A 15,833-nucleotide genomic window follows, 5' to 3' on the forward strand; every position below is an offset into this window, starting at 1 on the left:
ATGGACGCAGAGGAGTTGGTTGAATCCATCATCAGAAGCTTAATGTTCCTCGCAGGGATCCTGGGCAACAACTGGCTTGCAATACGCTCCCTGCCCGCGCAGAAATCCGGCATCCGCACCAACGAGGTCCTCTTCATCAACCTGGCCGTCTCCAACCTCATCACCAACTGCCTGGTGGACCTGCCTGACACCATAGCGGATTTCGCAGGACGCTGGTTCCTGGGGGAAACCTTCTGCGGTGTGTTTCGATTTTGCGCCGACCTCTCTGAAACCAGCAGCATCTACACGACCTTCTTCATCAGCATCTTTTGGCACCAGAAGCTCGTCGGATCCCTGAAACGAGGCGGTGCCCCGGTGCAGCTGGACAGTCTTTGCTTGGTGGGATGTCTGCTGGCCGGGAGCTGGTCGGTGGCTCTGGTCTTCAGCGTCCCACACTTCTTCTTTGTCATAGTGGAGGCGACGAATGATAGCCACGAAGACTGTGTGGACCTCTTTCCCAACGCGATCGCCAGACAAACCTACGACATCTTCTATCTAACCCTTGCTAATGCTCTTCCTGTTGCTGGGATTGTTTTTGTCAGCATCCAGATTGTGGTAACTCTTCTTCGAAACCAGCGACGCATTCAGAGTCATAACGAGATGGTTAAGGAGGAAAAGAAGAGTATTGCAAGCAAAAATGACGACCCATTGGTCGGCACTGCTTCTGGTCCAAGCACCTCAAAAGATCCGAAAGATTCTGCTTCCCCAACCCACATTTATACGGGTGTTTCTGCTCCTTCTTCCCTTCCAAATGATGGGATATCAGGTCAAAGCTCCAACAGCTCTCCTCTCAGCAGGGAGGCAAACGTAGGCAGTAAAGTTGGAGCCCCACCAAATGGTTCAAAGCCAAGCCAGATGCTGGCTAAGCCCAGTCCGAGCTCAGGCTCTCAGGTGAGGGCAGCCAAGAGTGTGGTGGCGGTAGCCAGCGTGTTCCTGGTCTGCTGGCTGACTCATCTGCTTCTGCGCATCACCAACAACATCCACACCTCGTCAATAGTGGTGGAGGTGGCCAGTTATGTTGCAGCCTCCTACACATGCATTATTCCATATATATTCCTGCACGGAGTGAAGAAGTTGTCTTGCTCATGCAAAAGGTAGAATTATGTAAAGTACATCCATTTTTACTCTTGGACTTTACATCTGGTTTAGGAGGACCTCCAGGCTCTGATCCACTCTGTTGTTTGTGTCTCACATCCTCTCAGATATTTCAACCCGAGTCATTTTGTTCGTGCTCAGTTGTCCAACACTACTTGTTAAAGTGACTCAATGTTTGCTCATCCACATGTGAGTTGACTGCTCATCAAAAACTAGATCCAAATCTGTCTGAATTGGCCGTTCTATAAATAAAAGAATATTTTGCATTTGTGAGAAATGGCCAAAGAAGCTTTGGAGCAGTGCAGCTCAAGCATTATTCTATGCCCATTAATGTTTTTCTTCTGTACCTTAAACACTTAGTCGACTTAAAGATTAGTTGATCAACAAAATTTTTCGGAAAATATATCCTGGTTACCAAATGATTGGCATAACAGGAGTCAACCTGCGATCAGAGCTTCGAGGACTGCAGCCTCTGTACATGGGCCGCCCGCTCCACCAGCTGAGCTAAACCAGCGCCCCATTTCTCTAGCTTTTGTGATAGTAAATCAAATGTTTTGGACTGTTGGCTGCATGTCTTGAGGACATTCTGATGAGTATTTTCCACTGTAATCAGACACTTCATAGAACAGACAAACTGATTTAATTGAGAAGCAGTTGTCGCTGGCATATTCTTACTTATCTTGTACACGCCGGCTGCTTATGGTGTCGGTTTAGTCAGAATCGCAAATTTGTTTTTTATCTCACTTTGACAGAAATTTAAGAGGCTGACAGAATATAGTCTCTCCTACCCCAATCTGATATAATCTAGTGTTTAACTGAATATTGGTTGCACTTCCTGTGACAGATTTGCAATACAGTGAAATACATGGTCTATTTTACCTCATTATGTTGCTCTGTCACTTGCTCAGTTTTTAAACTATGAAGCACCTTGTAATTTTCTTTCAAGAGCTATGATTATATTTTTTTTAAAGCAAACTAATGTAAAAAGTTGGTATAGCAGATTCATATCTTTAGGTTTTTTACTACATGTTGTGCAAAGAGATTCTTAAAATCACAATAAACATTTTAAGTGATTTGATTCTTGAATTTACATTTAGCATGAGTATGTTAGCAGGGACGTAATGAAATAATATAGAAGCCTCGTTGTATTAGAAGTGGTTGCCCCCCTAGTAAACATATTGTTTTTTGACAAGAGAAATCAACCCAGCTTCAAGTAAAAAAACAAACATTTTTAATGAGGCTTGAAATCAAACATAAGTGTTCTTGAGTGCAAAGCTAATTAGAGAAGAAGACCTTTACCAATTACCGTTTCTGATGACTGTAAGAAACCCTGAGCGCCATTTTTAATTAGAGATAATCACGCAAACACAAACAGCGATGACATTAAGATCATTATAGGACTCCCTCTGCAGCGTCACATTTATCACCCAGCAGCAATTTAATCCTTATTTCTGCTGTTTGTTAGCTGTAAACATTAACAAAACATACCTAAGTTTGTTCACCGGTAAGAAGTGCTTTCTGTAGTATTCAAGTGGTCACTCAAAATGTTCTCACGCACAAAAACAAATGACAAAGTTTTATTTCTTTATAAAAAGGTTTTATGATTTTTTCCCCCCCCAACACATGCCAAACTGCACCGTGTTTAAAAAAAGTTCCAAACAATCACAGAAGCACTCAGACACAACGGCAAAATCGATCAGCCTGTCGAACATGCTCACTGAAAATATCACATAAGAAAACGATGTTTGGGTGTATGCGTGACCTTTGGCAAAAGGCACGACATTATGGCCGAGTTATGTACATAATTACAACTTCCAAAACTGAACGGTTTGTTTGGAGGCGAATGTAGAACGATCGAAATGACTCCCCTGTGATCAAAAAGGTTCATCAACCCAGTGGATTCATATGAAAATATCCTAAATCAATCAATAAGTGCATTTTCCATGTAAGAAAACCTGCAAAATCCAGAGTGATTTCCTGTTTGTGTAAACACATTTTTAGATATCTGACACAGCTATTTGCACACAACACAAATAACCCACAGTGTCTTGCTTTCCAACGTTGTGTTTCAGCATTATGTTTAGACTTATAACAAAATGTATTAAATAAGTTATAAAACCTGTCTTCAGTCTCATCTCTATCAGAAGACTCACCTACATCTCTTCCCTAAACAACCATCTCAAAACAAACACGTTGTGCATGCTGATAATGCATGTGTATCACACTTCAAATCAGCTGTTTAATTAGGCCAACAGTGCAACATCCAGAGGTCACCTGTCCCTCGTCCTGTGAAGAACGGCATTAGTAACATCAGTGGAGTTTCTCCAGCTTCGCCTGCAGCGACTTGAAGTTCCCGATGGTTTGTTGGAGCGCCGAGTTTGGACTCAGTGACTGCAGCTCCACCAGGTACCCGCAGATGTTGTCGAGACACACGTTAGTGAATCTGCGTCTGAAATGGAAAAATAAGCTGTTAAACCGTTTTCTTCTGCAGGTTTTCAAATTTCAGTAACGCATCTTGCTGAAGCTAATATGAGGCTTCAGCCGTCAGAATGAGTGGTATCAGGTGGATATGTTCCAAACTTCAAGCTTCATATTTCACTCTGTGATACCAGTGGAGTAACTTTGCATAATTTACAGTTTAAAAAAAACAACATAATTTTTCTCATACAGCCTCTGCCTGAAATGACTCAGTCAGCTCTGTCCCTTTAAGAAACCCCGCCCCTACGAGCCCGCTTTCTTCTGATTGGCCAGCTCTCTCAAGCTTGCTGTGTAGAAAAAACGGTGTGAAACCTGGCGTTCACAGCAGCCTGCAGACTGAGCTGGGAAGCCTGGGGATTACTCCAACATACTTTTACCTACAGATTTGAAACTTCACCCACGTTTAGTCTGGACATCCAACATTGTAACATTATATACATGTCTTAAAATGTGGAACAGCATAATACCCCCTCTTTAAGTCTTTTTAGTGCAAAATGCCTCGCTATATTTCCCCAGGCCGCTTTTATTTTTTCAGCTCTAGAGGAGGGAGCGTAACAAAAAGAGGCCACTTTGTTTTTCACGGGTACAAAATGAGGGATCCAAACCTTTATGAACCCTGGAAATGCGTTTCTACATCAAAATGAACTTGATAATTTAAGATACATTTTTGCCTGAAATACTACAGACTTGACTTATTACATGTCACAGAGAACATGGTCTGCGGTACAATACCGCAGGCCAAATCACAGCCATGATAAGATTCAGTACAGCACGACCACGAGTGTGATGTTGCTTTTATAAAACAGAAAAAGTGGACTTTTGTTGCCAAGCAACCCAAACGTTCTCCTGCACTCCACCTACATTAACTGTTTCAAATCATGTACATGCATCTGTATGTTTTAATTTATCATCAACCAGTGAAATCAGAGTCTGCTGTGTGATTCAGAGGTACCAGCCTGATTAATGTAGACACACGGTCTGCTGTAATGTTAATTAACAGTATTCAGAACACCTGGCTGAGGCGGAGTGATACACAGAGTGAAAAGTCCCAGTGATGTTGTTCTCTATATCAGCACTCATGGAAAGGCTCTTATCCAATCAGATTAGGTGGTCGGACGTGGTCAACACTACAGCGCCCGCTACAGGCCCGGCAGCTGAACAGCTATTCAGACAGGGCTTACCTGTCATAGGTTGGTACTCTGCTGGGATCATCTACATATCCCGACAGCAGCACGTGGATACACTCCACCAGGTGTAGAGGTTTCTTTAGACGCTGCCAGCAGGGGTCCTACAGGCAACAGGTGAACAGTATAAAACACAGGCTGCAACTTCTGCTTAGAATAATAATTTACATCAATTTGACAAAACTAAAAGTGAAGACATATTTTTATCTTGGCACGTACCCGGGTTTTGAAGAGTTGGTCATAGACCTCCAGGAGACGCGGCAGCTGCACTCCGATCTCCTGCATGGTGGAGGTGACGAAGCCGACATCCCAGTTCAGCCGACACACTTCCTGCTCCAGGAACTTTACTAGGAACTCTACAGTCACAGCACACATCAGCACTTGTTAGCATTGCATAACTCATCTATGTGTTCATCACTCTGTTTTCAGCTGTGAATGTGTGTGAGCAGAATGTATATAAAAATCAATCACTGTCTCCGCAGAGAGCGCAAGTCTGAACAGGCTGCTTCTAATGGGAGGATAATCATGCAATCAAGTAGAACACCAGCACCACCCTGCAGACATGCGCCCCGGAGAACAGCTGACATAAATGATGCAAAGCAGAAGTCTCATTATACTACTGTTAACAAAATAAAAAACAGCGAGGTGGAAAATTCTAACGAGAGGAAAACTGAACATAATTACAGGAAGGTTTAAACGCTCACCCAGAGGGAAATATCTCGGCGTTCCAGCGTAAATCTTCCCCAGTGAGACCAGTTTCAAGCTGAGGGACCTCATCCTGTCGATCGAGCTCATGGCCACGGTGTCGCCCAGTTCTACAAAACAATCGCAGGGACATTTAAAATCACATTTGGCAAGGAAAAGGTCTTTACAAAGGTTTGGCTCGTGCTTAACGTCCGTTACGTGTTGACATTTTCACTTGCCCTTCTCCATGATCTCCTGCCACAGTGAGTGAACCAGGATGGGGTCAGAGTGTCCGGCGCAGTGGATGATGGCCAGCTTGCACTCAGACAGTTTGAAATGGTCGGCAAACTCCCCGTAGAGCTACATGAGAGATTGTTATTCAGCGTTATTATTATTTTCCATTCACTGTTATGAAAATCATCGATCGGCCATTTCTGCTTGCGTTACCTTAGTGATGTCCATGAGCTCCGAGTCCAACTGAGAGACGACATTTTTCACTGAGGGATGATGGGAGTACTGTCGGATCAGGGACTCCTGAATCTGCACTTGGATGCGCACCAGCTAGAAGGGGAATAAAAGACTTTTATAGGTTGATCACATCTAGATTTGTAATCTACATTTCTCCCACTGAGATCACCACAGGATATGTACCTCCATCTTTTCTTCCAGCTCGTGTAGGAACTCTCCATCAGATGCCTGAGCTGAGATGCAAGAGGAACTCTTAGCGGACAAGATGGCTCGAGCGATATACTCCAAACGCTGCTTCAATGAGATCTCAGAGCTGCGTGATCAGAGAACAACCAATAATTAACTCCTTTGATAATAATGATAATTAAAAAGTTCATATATATGTGGAAACCAGATAATGCCCTGTGCTCACATAGCGCCTTTTTCTAATTGTTCCCAATGTGGACAGAGCGTATGTGGTCGCATGCAGCCACCTAGAGAAAGAGCGCTGCACCCAGCATCTTTTTGTCTGCGCACGCCGCTCTGAGCGCTTCAAGTTGAAAATCTCTGAACTTTTCAGAAAGATGCGGTGTCGTCTCCAAAGCTTTTTTCATGCAACCAATGAGATGGGGCGGCACGTTACCCCGGTTACCAGCAAACATGGAGGAGCAGCTTGTTTTGGCGGGTCTAGCAGGAGCTGTACATATGACACACAAACAGTCTCACAATAGAGACTGAAAAGCCCGTTCCGGCCGGTCACTAAATGTTGCTGCTAAGCGTTTCTCGCTCTATGCATTGTAAGCTTGTTGTTAGCTGTGTAGTAAGTTAAACTTATTGTTGTCATAGAAACAAAACCTGCACCGCTTCATCCCAGCGCCCTGCCAGCGCTTTTCTTTCAGTAAAAGGCGCGATGTGAACGCGGGGCCTCAGAAATGTTAAACAGATTATTTAATTGTTGCGTTTCCAAACCTGTGCATGTCAGCGAGACGGGCAAGAACGTGAGCCGCCTTGCCAAAGTTACGATTCTTCTCGTAGTAGCGCCACAGCAGGTCCATGTTGTGCACTTTGCTCTGGTCCTGCTTGATCATGTGCATCAAATGTTCCTCCAGGTACGGAGAATTCACCTGGACAACAGAGAACAGATGCCTTCTTATCACGGCAACAATGCTAATTTAAAAAAACTGGGTGTTTTTTTGATGCAAAATTAAGAACAATATTGAAAAGAAAGCTTCAAGTAAAAACCCTACCTCGAGCAGCTTGTCAGTCAGGTCGGCCTGAATCAGCCAGTTGTACAGAGCGATGTGAAACAGCTCGTCCTGAGACCTCTGAGCCAGACCGACGATCTGCTCAAACTACAAAGGGAGCGACAGATTTTTCCATTAATAATGCACATCATGTACGCTGCTGTCACAACACAAGCACCGACTGTCCCCCTTTCTTACTCACATGAGCCGTAGCTTCTTCGTTGCTGAGCATGTTGGGGTCGGAGGTCATGACGGGCGGGCCGGGCTGCTTGGGGACGCTGGGGGACTGAGGGGCGGCTTTGCTCTGGTTCACCAGCTCCTGCATGGTGTCTGTGATGCACTTATAGCACGAAAGCCTGGGAGCAAAGAGAGGAGGGGGAGTAAAATGTGGGTGACATTTGGCTTAAATACGCAAATTTGTGTACTACTTCTTTCTTTTGCTACCTCTCCTGGAAGGCCAGCTGTCCCACTCTGTCGTCCTCAGGCTCTCCGTTCTTGTAGAAGTGGGGCCCGAGTCTCTGCGGGTCCTTCTTGTCTGCTGCTGTGAGGCACAGCTCAAGGACTCCCTCGTAGAAACGCACTGAGTACATTTAACACATTAATGTTAAATCTACACGACACATTAATCTACACAAATAGTGTTGGGAGGGGGGGTCTTGTACCTTGTCTGTACTGGGAGCAGACCAGCGGCAGGTCTGTGTGCTGGCTGATCTGCTGATAGAGCTGCAGAGACTCCCGCAGTTTTCTCTCTTTGTCTGCTTTGTTCTGAATCTGCTTCGAGCTCTGCAGCAACTCATTAGCCTAAGTGGGAGACAAAAGCAACAAATTCAGGAGTAAGACACATAAATCAATGGACGGGGGGGGGATCGATATCTCTTAATGACCTTAAGGTAAAATTATCCAGAAGACTGCAAGAAACGTGAAAGCACCGAGACGTCAATTAAACAAAAGAGCCGACCTCTGAGGCTGTAATAAAGACGAACACATTTATCTATCCTTTTAAGATCTCCAAATAATACAGCTATTTTAAAACCTTACAAGGACTTAAAAGCAGCGTATGTTTGTACCTTAGAGCAAACGTTGTCGTCGCTGCTGTACAGCAGGGGACAGATGTCTCGCAGGTGATTGCTGATAGCATCCACAGAGGCACTATCTTTGATGTAGACATTAATGAGCGCCGTGATGAGCGCCCCAGACAGCTCCTTGCCTCGGATCACTACGTCCTTAAAACTCGCTCCTTTCATCTGCTCTTGGAACTCCTACAAAATGCATCCGAAAGAGGCAGACTGATCAATGTGAGATCACACAGTGCGGCAGGTTTTTGACTGAAACAAAAAAAGGTATTACATGTTTGTGCACACGTGTACCTTTGGCAGCTCGGACATAATGAGGCTGAACTGATGATCGCAGAGAAGCTTCCAGAGGGCCAGAGTCTGATAGGAGCGATGCACTAGCTGCTGGATGCCCTGCAGGGACACTTTCTCATAGACCTGAGCCTTAGCTGGATACGGACGCACAAAGAGACACGAGTTAGAGGAATAAAGACATTAATGATGATGATTATTACCCCAAATATCCGTGTTTACTTTGTTAATGTGGATCGAGAGTCATATCATCACTCAGATTTAATATCGATGTCTTGTGACCAGTATAATGTGGAAACCTGCACTCATAACTCACTGTGATATTTCCTCTGGAGCTCCTGCTGGACCTGCTGAGAGTTGGCTCCGTCAGGTCGCATAAATCCCAGCAGCCTTTGCTGCAAGTTGGCAGGGGAGCTGAAACTAACGGGGAGCAGAACAGATGTTACTCAGGAGGGATGGGGAACTATACTCATATTAGAGCTCTTGCAGATTTTGCTGCTGCAGATTCTACTTTCAAGTAGGAAGTATCCACAGTGGCATCAATAAAAGTGCCGTATTGGTCTGAATATATATCCCTTGACATACATCTGAAAAAGTGAGATCATCATAAATTTGGAGCCTAGACTTTAAAGGCTAATATACTGTATGTTCACAACAGTAGACTGCGCCACTTATTTGTAAAGCAAGTGTGCGCCTCATGACTGAGGCCAGCAGTCACTCACAACTAGAGTGGCTCAAATGTAGGCCAAGTTAACCAATAACTGACGCAGACCAATGATGTAATGTAATGATCAATTTTAAGATAATTGAAGATAATAATTGTTGTCACAGAGCGTAATATCCGAAAACCGTAGCGCCACTTAGCTCCGTGCCCTGTCCACCTGCGTTCTCAGCAGGCTTAGTCCGGCCTGCCGCACCTTGGTTAAAGTAATAATCTCGAAGATTTTCATGTAGATACATTTCTGTTAAGTCACTATCTATCGCCAAATGAGGTAACACAATGGTGATTGAGCCTATGGCCCACTGATGAAAGCCTTTGCATTTGCAGTATATAGTATTATTACAGACTGGGTGTCTGTGGCAACTTTTGAGGAAAAAAATCAAAAGCGGCGCCCAGTTAGTGACGCGTTTTCCATCAGCCAGCAGTGGTTGGTCTGCCAGAGAGGGTAGGCGGAGCTAAGCGGCCGCTTTTCCGGTCTCTGCAAGTGTTGTGAGTAAACAGTAATCTACTATGGCTGAACAAACAAAGAAAAGATGGATGACTACAGATACAACTTCAAAAATAAGTGAAAATCCAAAGAAAAAGAAACAAATTGGACGCTCAGATGAAGGCAAACAGTCAGCAAGGAAAATCAACCAGAGCCAACCGTAGACGTCTGGTAAAGTTGTGAAGTGTCCTCCCGCAATTACCGTATATCGCCAATAGGTGGCGCAAAAGAGAATGAATCTGAAATCTTTGAGATTGTCAGTTTCATTTAAATGTGATAATTGAATCTAAAATAAAAAAAATCTTTCGAAAAAAATTGTCTTGAAAAGGGGGGTCGTCTTATAATCAGACCAATACAGTAATATGAAATGAGAAAATATATTTTATTTTCATGTGAGCTACATAATCAGTCATAATGAGAGAGATGATATAATACAGGACAGAAATCTACAGCTGAATCGGCCCTGCTGTTAATTGAACTCTCACGGGTGATGATTAACTCCTACACTTGTAGCCAGTGATTTTCTGATAAGGAAGGTTGAGTTTGAGCCCAAACATATTAAGGCTTTAACGCATCTGTTAGTTCTATTTAAGACCAAGCGAGCAGAGAAGGAGCTCTTACCTTGCAGCGCCGAGAGAGGACGGACTGAACTGAGAGTTCTTATCGAGAAACTCCCTCAAACCGCAGAGCTCCAGAAGCACCGACTCCAGATCGAACAAACCAACGCTGCTTTCCAACTGGGAGGACAACAGATCAGAGTTATCGACCCCCTAAAAGCATCATATGGAAGATTTATACCATGTTTAAAAGAAATGTTTGGTGTGCTTATAAGACTTACAATACTGACTAGCAGGTTTCCTTTGCTCATGGTTTTCTCTACAGCGAGGCTGCCATCCCAAATATTTCTGTTAGAGTGAAGATGGACAACATCATGCTTTAGCATTAACAATCTGACACATTTTTAGGCTCTAAAAATGTGTTAATGTGACAAATGACCCAAGGATTTACTTACCCGAGGATGCGAGCAAAGTACACGCAGATGCCGTTGTGTTTCCCGGAGAAAATCACCTCCGGGCCGGCTGACATGGGTGTGATGGGGGCAATACCTGAGTGCATTGGTCCAAAAGGTGTGGCTAAAGCTGGGGGCACGATGCCTGAGAGGAGAGGAACAGAAATTACAAGGATTAACACGTTAATTAATGATAGCATCATCAGATGTGTTACCAGACATGGTAATGTAATGTGTGTGTAGGAGGCTTTACATATGGATGTTATGCTGCTACATTAGGCTTTGATATCTATAATTCTCTTTAGGATAGAAGGACAGAATGTAGTTGTTCACCTGGTGCAGGAGAGCTCATCACAGGTCCGACATTACTGGGAGAGGTCAAGGCTGCGGGGAATCTCATCTGTGCTTCTCCTCCGTATCTGATCACAACAACAGAGGAGCTGCTTTCAGTTTGTGTGCAGTATGCGTAAGTGTAAATCTGTGTGTATGAACACTGTGATCTGACCTGAAGAAGGCTCTAGTGGCCCACTGTGAAACCTCTCTGTCACACGCAGCGCTGGAACAAGCCAGGATCAGTGCTGTGGCGCAAGCCTGCTCCTCCTGCACGGAACAGAGTAACAACTTCAATATGCTGTACATTTAATATACACGATATATAAAATATTAGATAGTGTCATGCTTTGTACCCTGTGCAGCTTGAAGAAGCGCTCAACCTCTTCACTTTCTCCTCCAGCGCAGCTCACCAGCAGGTGGCGGAGCTGGTCCACAGGCCGCAGCTTTTGGAAGATGTGGCTCCCCTACAGGACAGCAAGGAGTCGACACTTACAAAATGAAGACACTGTTTTGACACACTATTTTAAAACTGAACACAATGTATTCAACATGATGATAGAAGTTTCAACCTTTGCAGAGAGAAGGACAAACTTCTGCGGAGGGATATTGTGCTGCTGGACAACCACAGGTGAGGACGTGATGGGGATCTGCTCCTTGTTCAGAGGAGTTAAAATCTTGGTTGGCGTCTCCTCATTGAGGGCGCAAATAGCCCACGTGTGTCCATCGACATTAGACATCATCTGCGAAAAAACAAAGACAAAGGTAAGGCATATTCTACAACTAAACAATATGTATAAATAGGCTGCAATACAGAAAAGCAACTAGTACTATACTTGTGCATTGCATGCTTCTTATGTGCTCACCTGAGTCTCCATCAAGGGTTTCTTAAAGGGGAAGGAGTCATGGTTGATGCACCACAGCATGTCACTGTCCTCCATCTCAGAAGCAGCCATTAAAAGAACCCCTGCAAGATTTAAACACATTGTTTAACTCAACGTACACCGGTAAATCTTAATTATAAAATAGGCAATAAAAGCAAGTTTGATTTTTACCTTTGCTGTGTAGTGCCTTATGAACCTTTGCAGGCTTCTGCAGGGTCGAGGATGCAGAGAACCCTGGTGGCAGACGGACGTGGACCAAAGCAAGCAAACTAGGTCGTACTGCCACTTGCTTCTGGTGTAGAGGGGCAAAAGGTGTAGTGCTGAAGTAGAGACGCACACCTGTAGAAACAGCCCATGTTCAGACATAAATAAAGTCATATTAACCATCATATTTTTTGTTATCTTATATAGTGTCCTTTAACTTTTACCTGCATGTGTGACAGCGAGCAGGTGACAGTCTGAGGACTCAGATCGGTCGATGACAGAGATCTGGACGATCGGTTTGAAGACAGAACGATCAATTGTCCTGCAAAGGAAGGTTTCAAAAGAGAAAAATGTTACTTAGCAATGAGAATAAATGGTAGATATAAAAGAAACACATTTGAGGTTTATCAAATTAAGACATACCTGGCTATGTTTCCAGCAGCCGCAACAATGGTGCTCTGTGACATGGTTGCTACACGACTCATACCCTGTCCATCAGCCCCCAGGTCGTACACCTAACAAACAGACAACATGTTCATTATGTCAGGAACAAATCAGCACAGTTCTCAGCTAATCAGAAACAGTCACACATGTGAAAGCTACTAATGCTAAATCACACCTGCAGGACGTCTTTCTCTGAGCGTGTGAAAAGTGTGTTGCGGGTGTTGTCAACAGCGATCTGCACGATGGGGTCTGTCGAGCACAAGGACAACGAAAGGTTACATTGAATCACATTTATGACATCCTTTGCTCGATGTGGAAACATGTCTCCCTCCTCACCGTCTTCAGAGAAGGAGAACTGGAGCACGGAGGGGATGAGGAAGGACAGAGAGCTTTTGGAGTGGTTGATTTTCCTGCAGCGCTGGCTCAGCCATCCCGCCTCGGCCTGGTACGCTATCTCGTAGAGGCAGCCGTCCTTTCCCGCCATGAAGATGCGCCCCAGGTCGGTGGAGGTGATGGAGAGGATGTAGGTGTTGTCTGTGGGGATCGAGAAGAGGGGGTCTGGGAGCAGCTGCATCCCACCGGACATGCTGTCATTCAACCCTGCGACAAAAAGAAGAGCCAGATTAACGAACACAGGTACATGAGGATATAAATAGCACTGTTGTTGCAAACAAGTATGACACTTGATACAAGAGTAAAACACATCTTGCCCATTTGCCTTGCTTGTAAATATGTAGCTACAAGCTGCCATGTTTTGCATCCCCCCTGCAGCTTTAAAACAGTTAGCCATCTTTTACTCTACTGCAGCATGATATTATCTAATTACAGCTTTCCCCAGAGGAGTTGGGATAACAAGTTCAACCCTTAAGGCTAATATTTCAATTAATTTGAAAACAGAAGCATGAAGATAAAATTCCTCTCGTGCATCTACATAATCACATGCCACAGGGACAACATTGAAATGCAGTGTCACTATGATACAGTTGTAAGGACTCACCAGCCTGGCTCTTGGGGAAGCTCAGCCCAAGGATCACAACGTCCACAGAAGTGGCCAACACCAGGAGGTAGTGAATGTGAGGCTGTAAAATCCCTAAGGGAAAAACAACCAATCAGGATTACAAATTAAAAGTTGGTGTCTAAATTAAGAGAATTAAGAGTTAACACATACCCTGTTTTGGTTTCACAAGGCCCACAGCCAGAATGGTTTCAATAAGGCCGTCAAAATAGGCCACATCTCCTCTGTAAAGAACACAGCAGAAATAATAAACAACTGGTTTCACATATAAATCAATGTTGTCTCATTGTATAAGCTTAATGTACTCACCCATCTTCATAATTCCACATGAAGATGTCATTATCAATAGTTAGCCACGCCCGGCAGATCTCAGGAAAAACTCCCATCATGCAGTTACATTGCATATCTGTGTGGTTAAAGGGTTAAGTTCAAACTCAAAACAAGGTCTCATGGGAACCTCTTGGTCCATCATTCCAATGGTTTTTACTTAAAGACCAAAAGGATACGGCTGAACTGCTCCACCAGCTCGGGTGGGAGGGGGACTCGGCGGACGGCGCTGAGCTCCGGGAGATTTGGCACACTGAGTAAGCCCGGACCCTGGAGGGGGTAGTCCATGTCCGACACTCCAGACAGGGATGGCATATCTAGAAGCACAATCAACAGAATAGGTCTGATTATGAACTACACCCAGAGAAAATGTTGTATCCTGATCAACATGCATTTGCAATGTATTCAGTCTATTCCATCATAGAACAAACAGTGTGAAAAAAGGTCAGAAAGACCTATTGTGGCACCCTTTTCCCCCCTTATAACTGAAGACTTTCACCTATTTAACCATAGATACAAATCTAGTTGATTTACTTCATTATCCATCTTTTTATGCCATTTAAACAACTTAGGAGAAGGTCATTTATATTAATATGGCAACATGTATTAGCTCCACCTCAACACAAGTTTCCAACTCTTTCACCTTAGTGCAGTAAAACTGGTACGTTCAAGATGGAAAACAGACTCTGACAGCCATAAAAGAATGATGTGAAAACAAGGATATATGTTGCAAAGTACTGTTTTCTTTAAGCTATATCACAATTTTTTGTCTGGACATAACAACTTTCTCTCATGATGCATTACAAATAAATGATAAAGCACTCTGAACTTTTCATACTGTTTCTGTCATATGCTGTTACCTCGTCTTTCTTGTGTTGTGCCTTTATCTGTGAAACAACAACAGTAACTCCCTTCGTTTGTATCAAAGATTTCACACTTATTGTGATTTCCACGTTTATAGTATCGTCCTCCTGTAACAACCTCCTACTTTATGAAACAATTCGTAGTTTGGCATGACAGCCTTAGTGTAAACAGAAGAGTTTGGCAGCTACTAATAAGTCTTTTATTCTTCTGCTTACTGTGAGATGGAACGCTGAGCAGCTCCGACAGGTCAGGGAAGAGCCGGTCATCCTGCAAGTGTCTGTCAATGAGCCGGGATGAGTTTTCCAGCGCTTCGGCGAGTGCAGCGGCGGGGCTGCTGGGTCCAGCGCTGGATGGCATGGCAAGGCTACCACCGCTAACTTATCTACAAATTAAACCGTCAATACAATGTTAAACCAATTAGCAAAGCCTAGGTGAGATGTCACACGTTAATAATGGGGAGATACACAGCAAATCTCACCGCAACTAAAGTGCTTCTGAAATTCAGAGCTAGCTTATGTTAGCAAGCTGGTATAAGAACACCGGTTAGTTAGCAGACTGTTAGCATTAAGACCTTATTATTTAGCTAACTGAAATATTATTAAACTGTGAAATAAAGTGTTTAAAAGTGTACTCGTTGCTTTACCCGGCTGAAAAGATTCCGCGTGGTGCTGGGTTGTTTTGCTAATAAGTTTTTGTTCACTAGCGCCACAGTGTAACTGAAACAAATACAATCCAACACATACAAAACTAGCAGCCCGCCAACCTCATGCACAACGGCAGAGGTGAAAGGTTTACTTCCGGTGAATCCTCTTCTTCTTCGTCTCCCTAATTTCCCGCAGACTTTCCGCAGTGAAGCGTTGGGTTGCCATCCACCGGTCAATGTGATTTAATCGAAATCACAGATATAGAGATATAGAAGAGAATATTACATGTAATAATTTATAAAAGGAAAACTATTAAACTAATTAAGAATTCAACTAATTAAAGAAAAGTTAAAATTAAACTCAACCTGT

General features: G+C 43.8%; 2 protein-coding genes across 2 annotated transcripts; one reads left to right on the plus strand and one right to left on the minus strand.

Annotated features, from left to right (window-relative positions):
• ora5 (olfactory receptor class A related 5) lies at window positions 1-1,137 on the plus strand. The gene has a single exon (XM_069673803.1). The coding sequence runs from the start codon at window positions 1-3 to the stop codon at window positions 1,135-1,137; it is 1,137 nt and encodes a 378-aa protein (XP_069529904.1).
• A 1,563-nt stretch (window positions 1,138-2,700) lies between these two features.
• Window positions 2,701-15,563, minus strand: nup155 (nucleoporin 155). The gene is made up of 34 exons (XM_069673233.1): window positions 15,464-15,563; window positions 15,036-15,202; window positions 14,136-14,273; window positions 13,939-14,035; window positions 13,783-13,853; window positions 13,612-13,704; window positions 12,951-13,214; window positions 12,790-12,863; window positions 12,594-12,685; window positions 12,395-12,492; window positions 12,138-12,305; window positions 11,949-12,049; window positions 11,655-11,825; window positions 11,439-11,549; window positions 11,258-11,352; window positions 11,086-11,171; window positions 10,756-10,897; window positions 10,582-10,648; window positions 10,365-10,480; window positions 8,852-8,955; window positions 8,539-8,672; window positions 8,239-8,430; window positions 7,834-7,972; window positions 7,616-7,751; window positions 7,374-7,527; window positions 7,175-7,279; window positions 6,897-7,051; window positions 6,132-6,261; window positions 5,928-6,041; window positions 5,720-5,840; window positions 5,501-5,611; window positions 5,016-5,152; window positions 4,794-4,900; window positions 2,701-3,583 (listed from the first exon to the last, which is right to left on the minus strand). The coding sequence occupies exons 2-34, from the start codon at window positions 15,175-15,177 to the stop codon at window positions 3,445-3,447; spliced, it is 4,104 nt and encodes a 1,367-aa protein (XP_069529334.1). The 5' UTR covers window positions 15,178-15,202; window positions 15,464-15,563; the 3' UTR covers window positions 2,701-3,444.
• Between the last annotated feature and the right edge of the window lie 270 nt (window positions 15,564-15,833).

Source organism: Semicossyphus pulcher, unplaced genomic scaffold (genome assembly GCF_022749685.1).
Source record: "Semicossyphus pulcher isolate SPU_LCO1_2020_fin unplaced genomic scaffold, fSemPul1.0.p SCAF_22, whole genome shotgun sequence".
Classification (NCBI taxonomy): Eukaryota; Metazoa; Chordata; class Actinopteri; order Labriformes; family Labridae; genus Semicossyphus; species Semicossyphus pulcher.

Excerpts from the sequence above, each read along its gene's own strand:
- nup155 (XM_069673233.1), bottom strand. The coding sequence starts at position 15,177 with ATGCCATCCAGCGCTGGACCCAGCAGCCCCGCCGCTGCACTCGCCGAA. Across the intron at positions 12,864-12,950 it reads GTTCTCCTTCTCTGAAGACG|ACCCCATCGTGCAGATCGCT; the intron begins GTGAGGAGGGAG and ends TGTGCTCGACAG. Across the intron at positions 8,431-8,538 it reads TTATGTCCGAGCTGCCAAAG|GAGTTCCAAGAGCAGATGAA; the intron begins GTACACGTGTGC and ends TGCATTTTGTAG.
- ora5 (XM_069673803.1), top strand. The coding sequence starts at position 1 with ATGGACGCAGAGGAGTTGGTTGAATCCATCATCAGAAGCTTAATGTTC.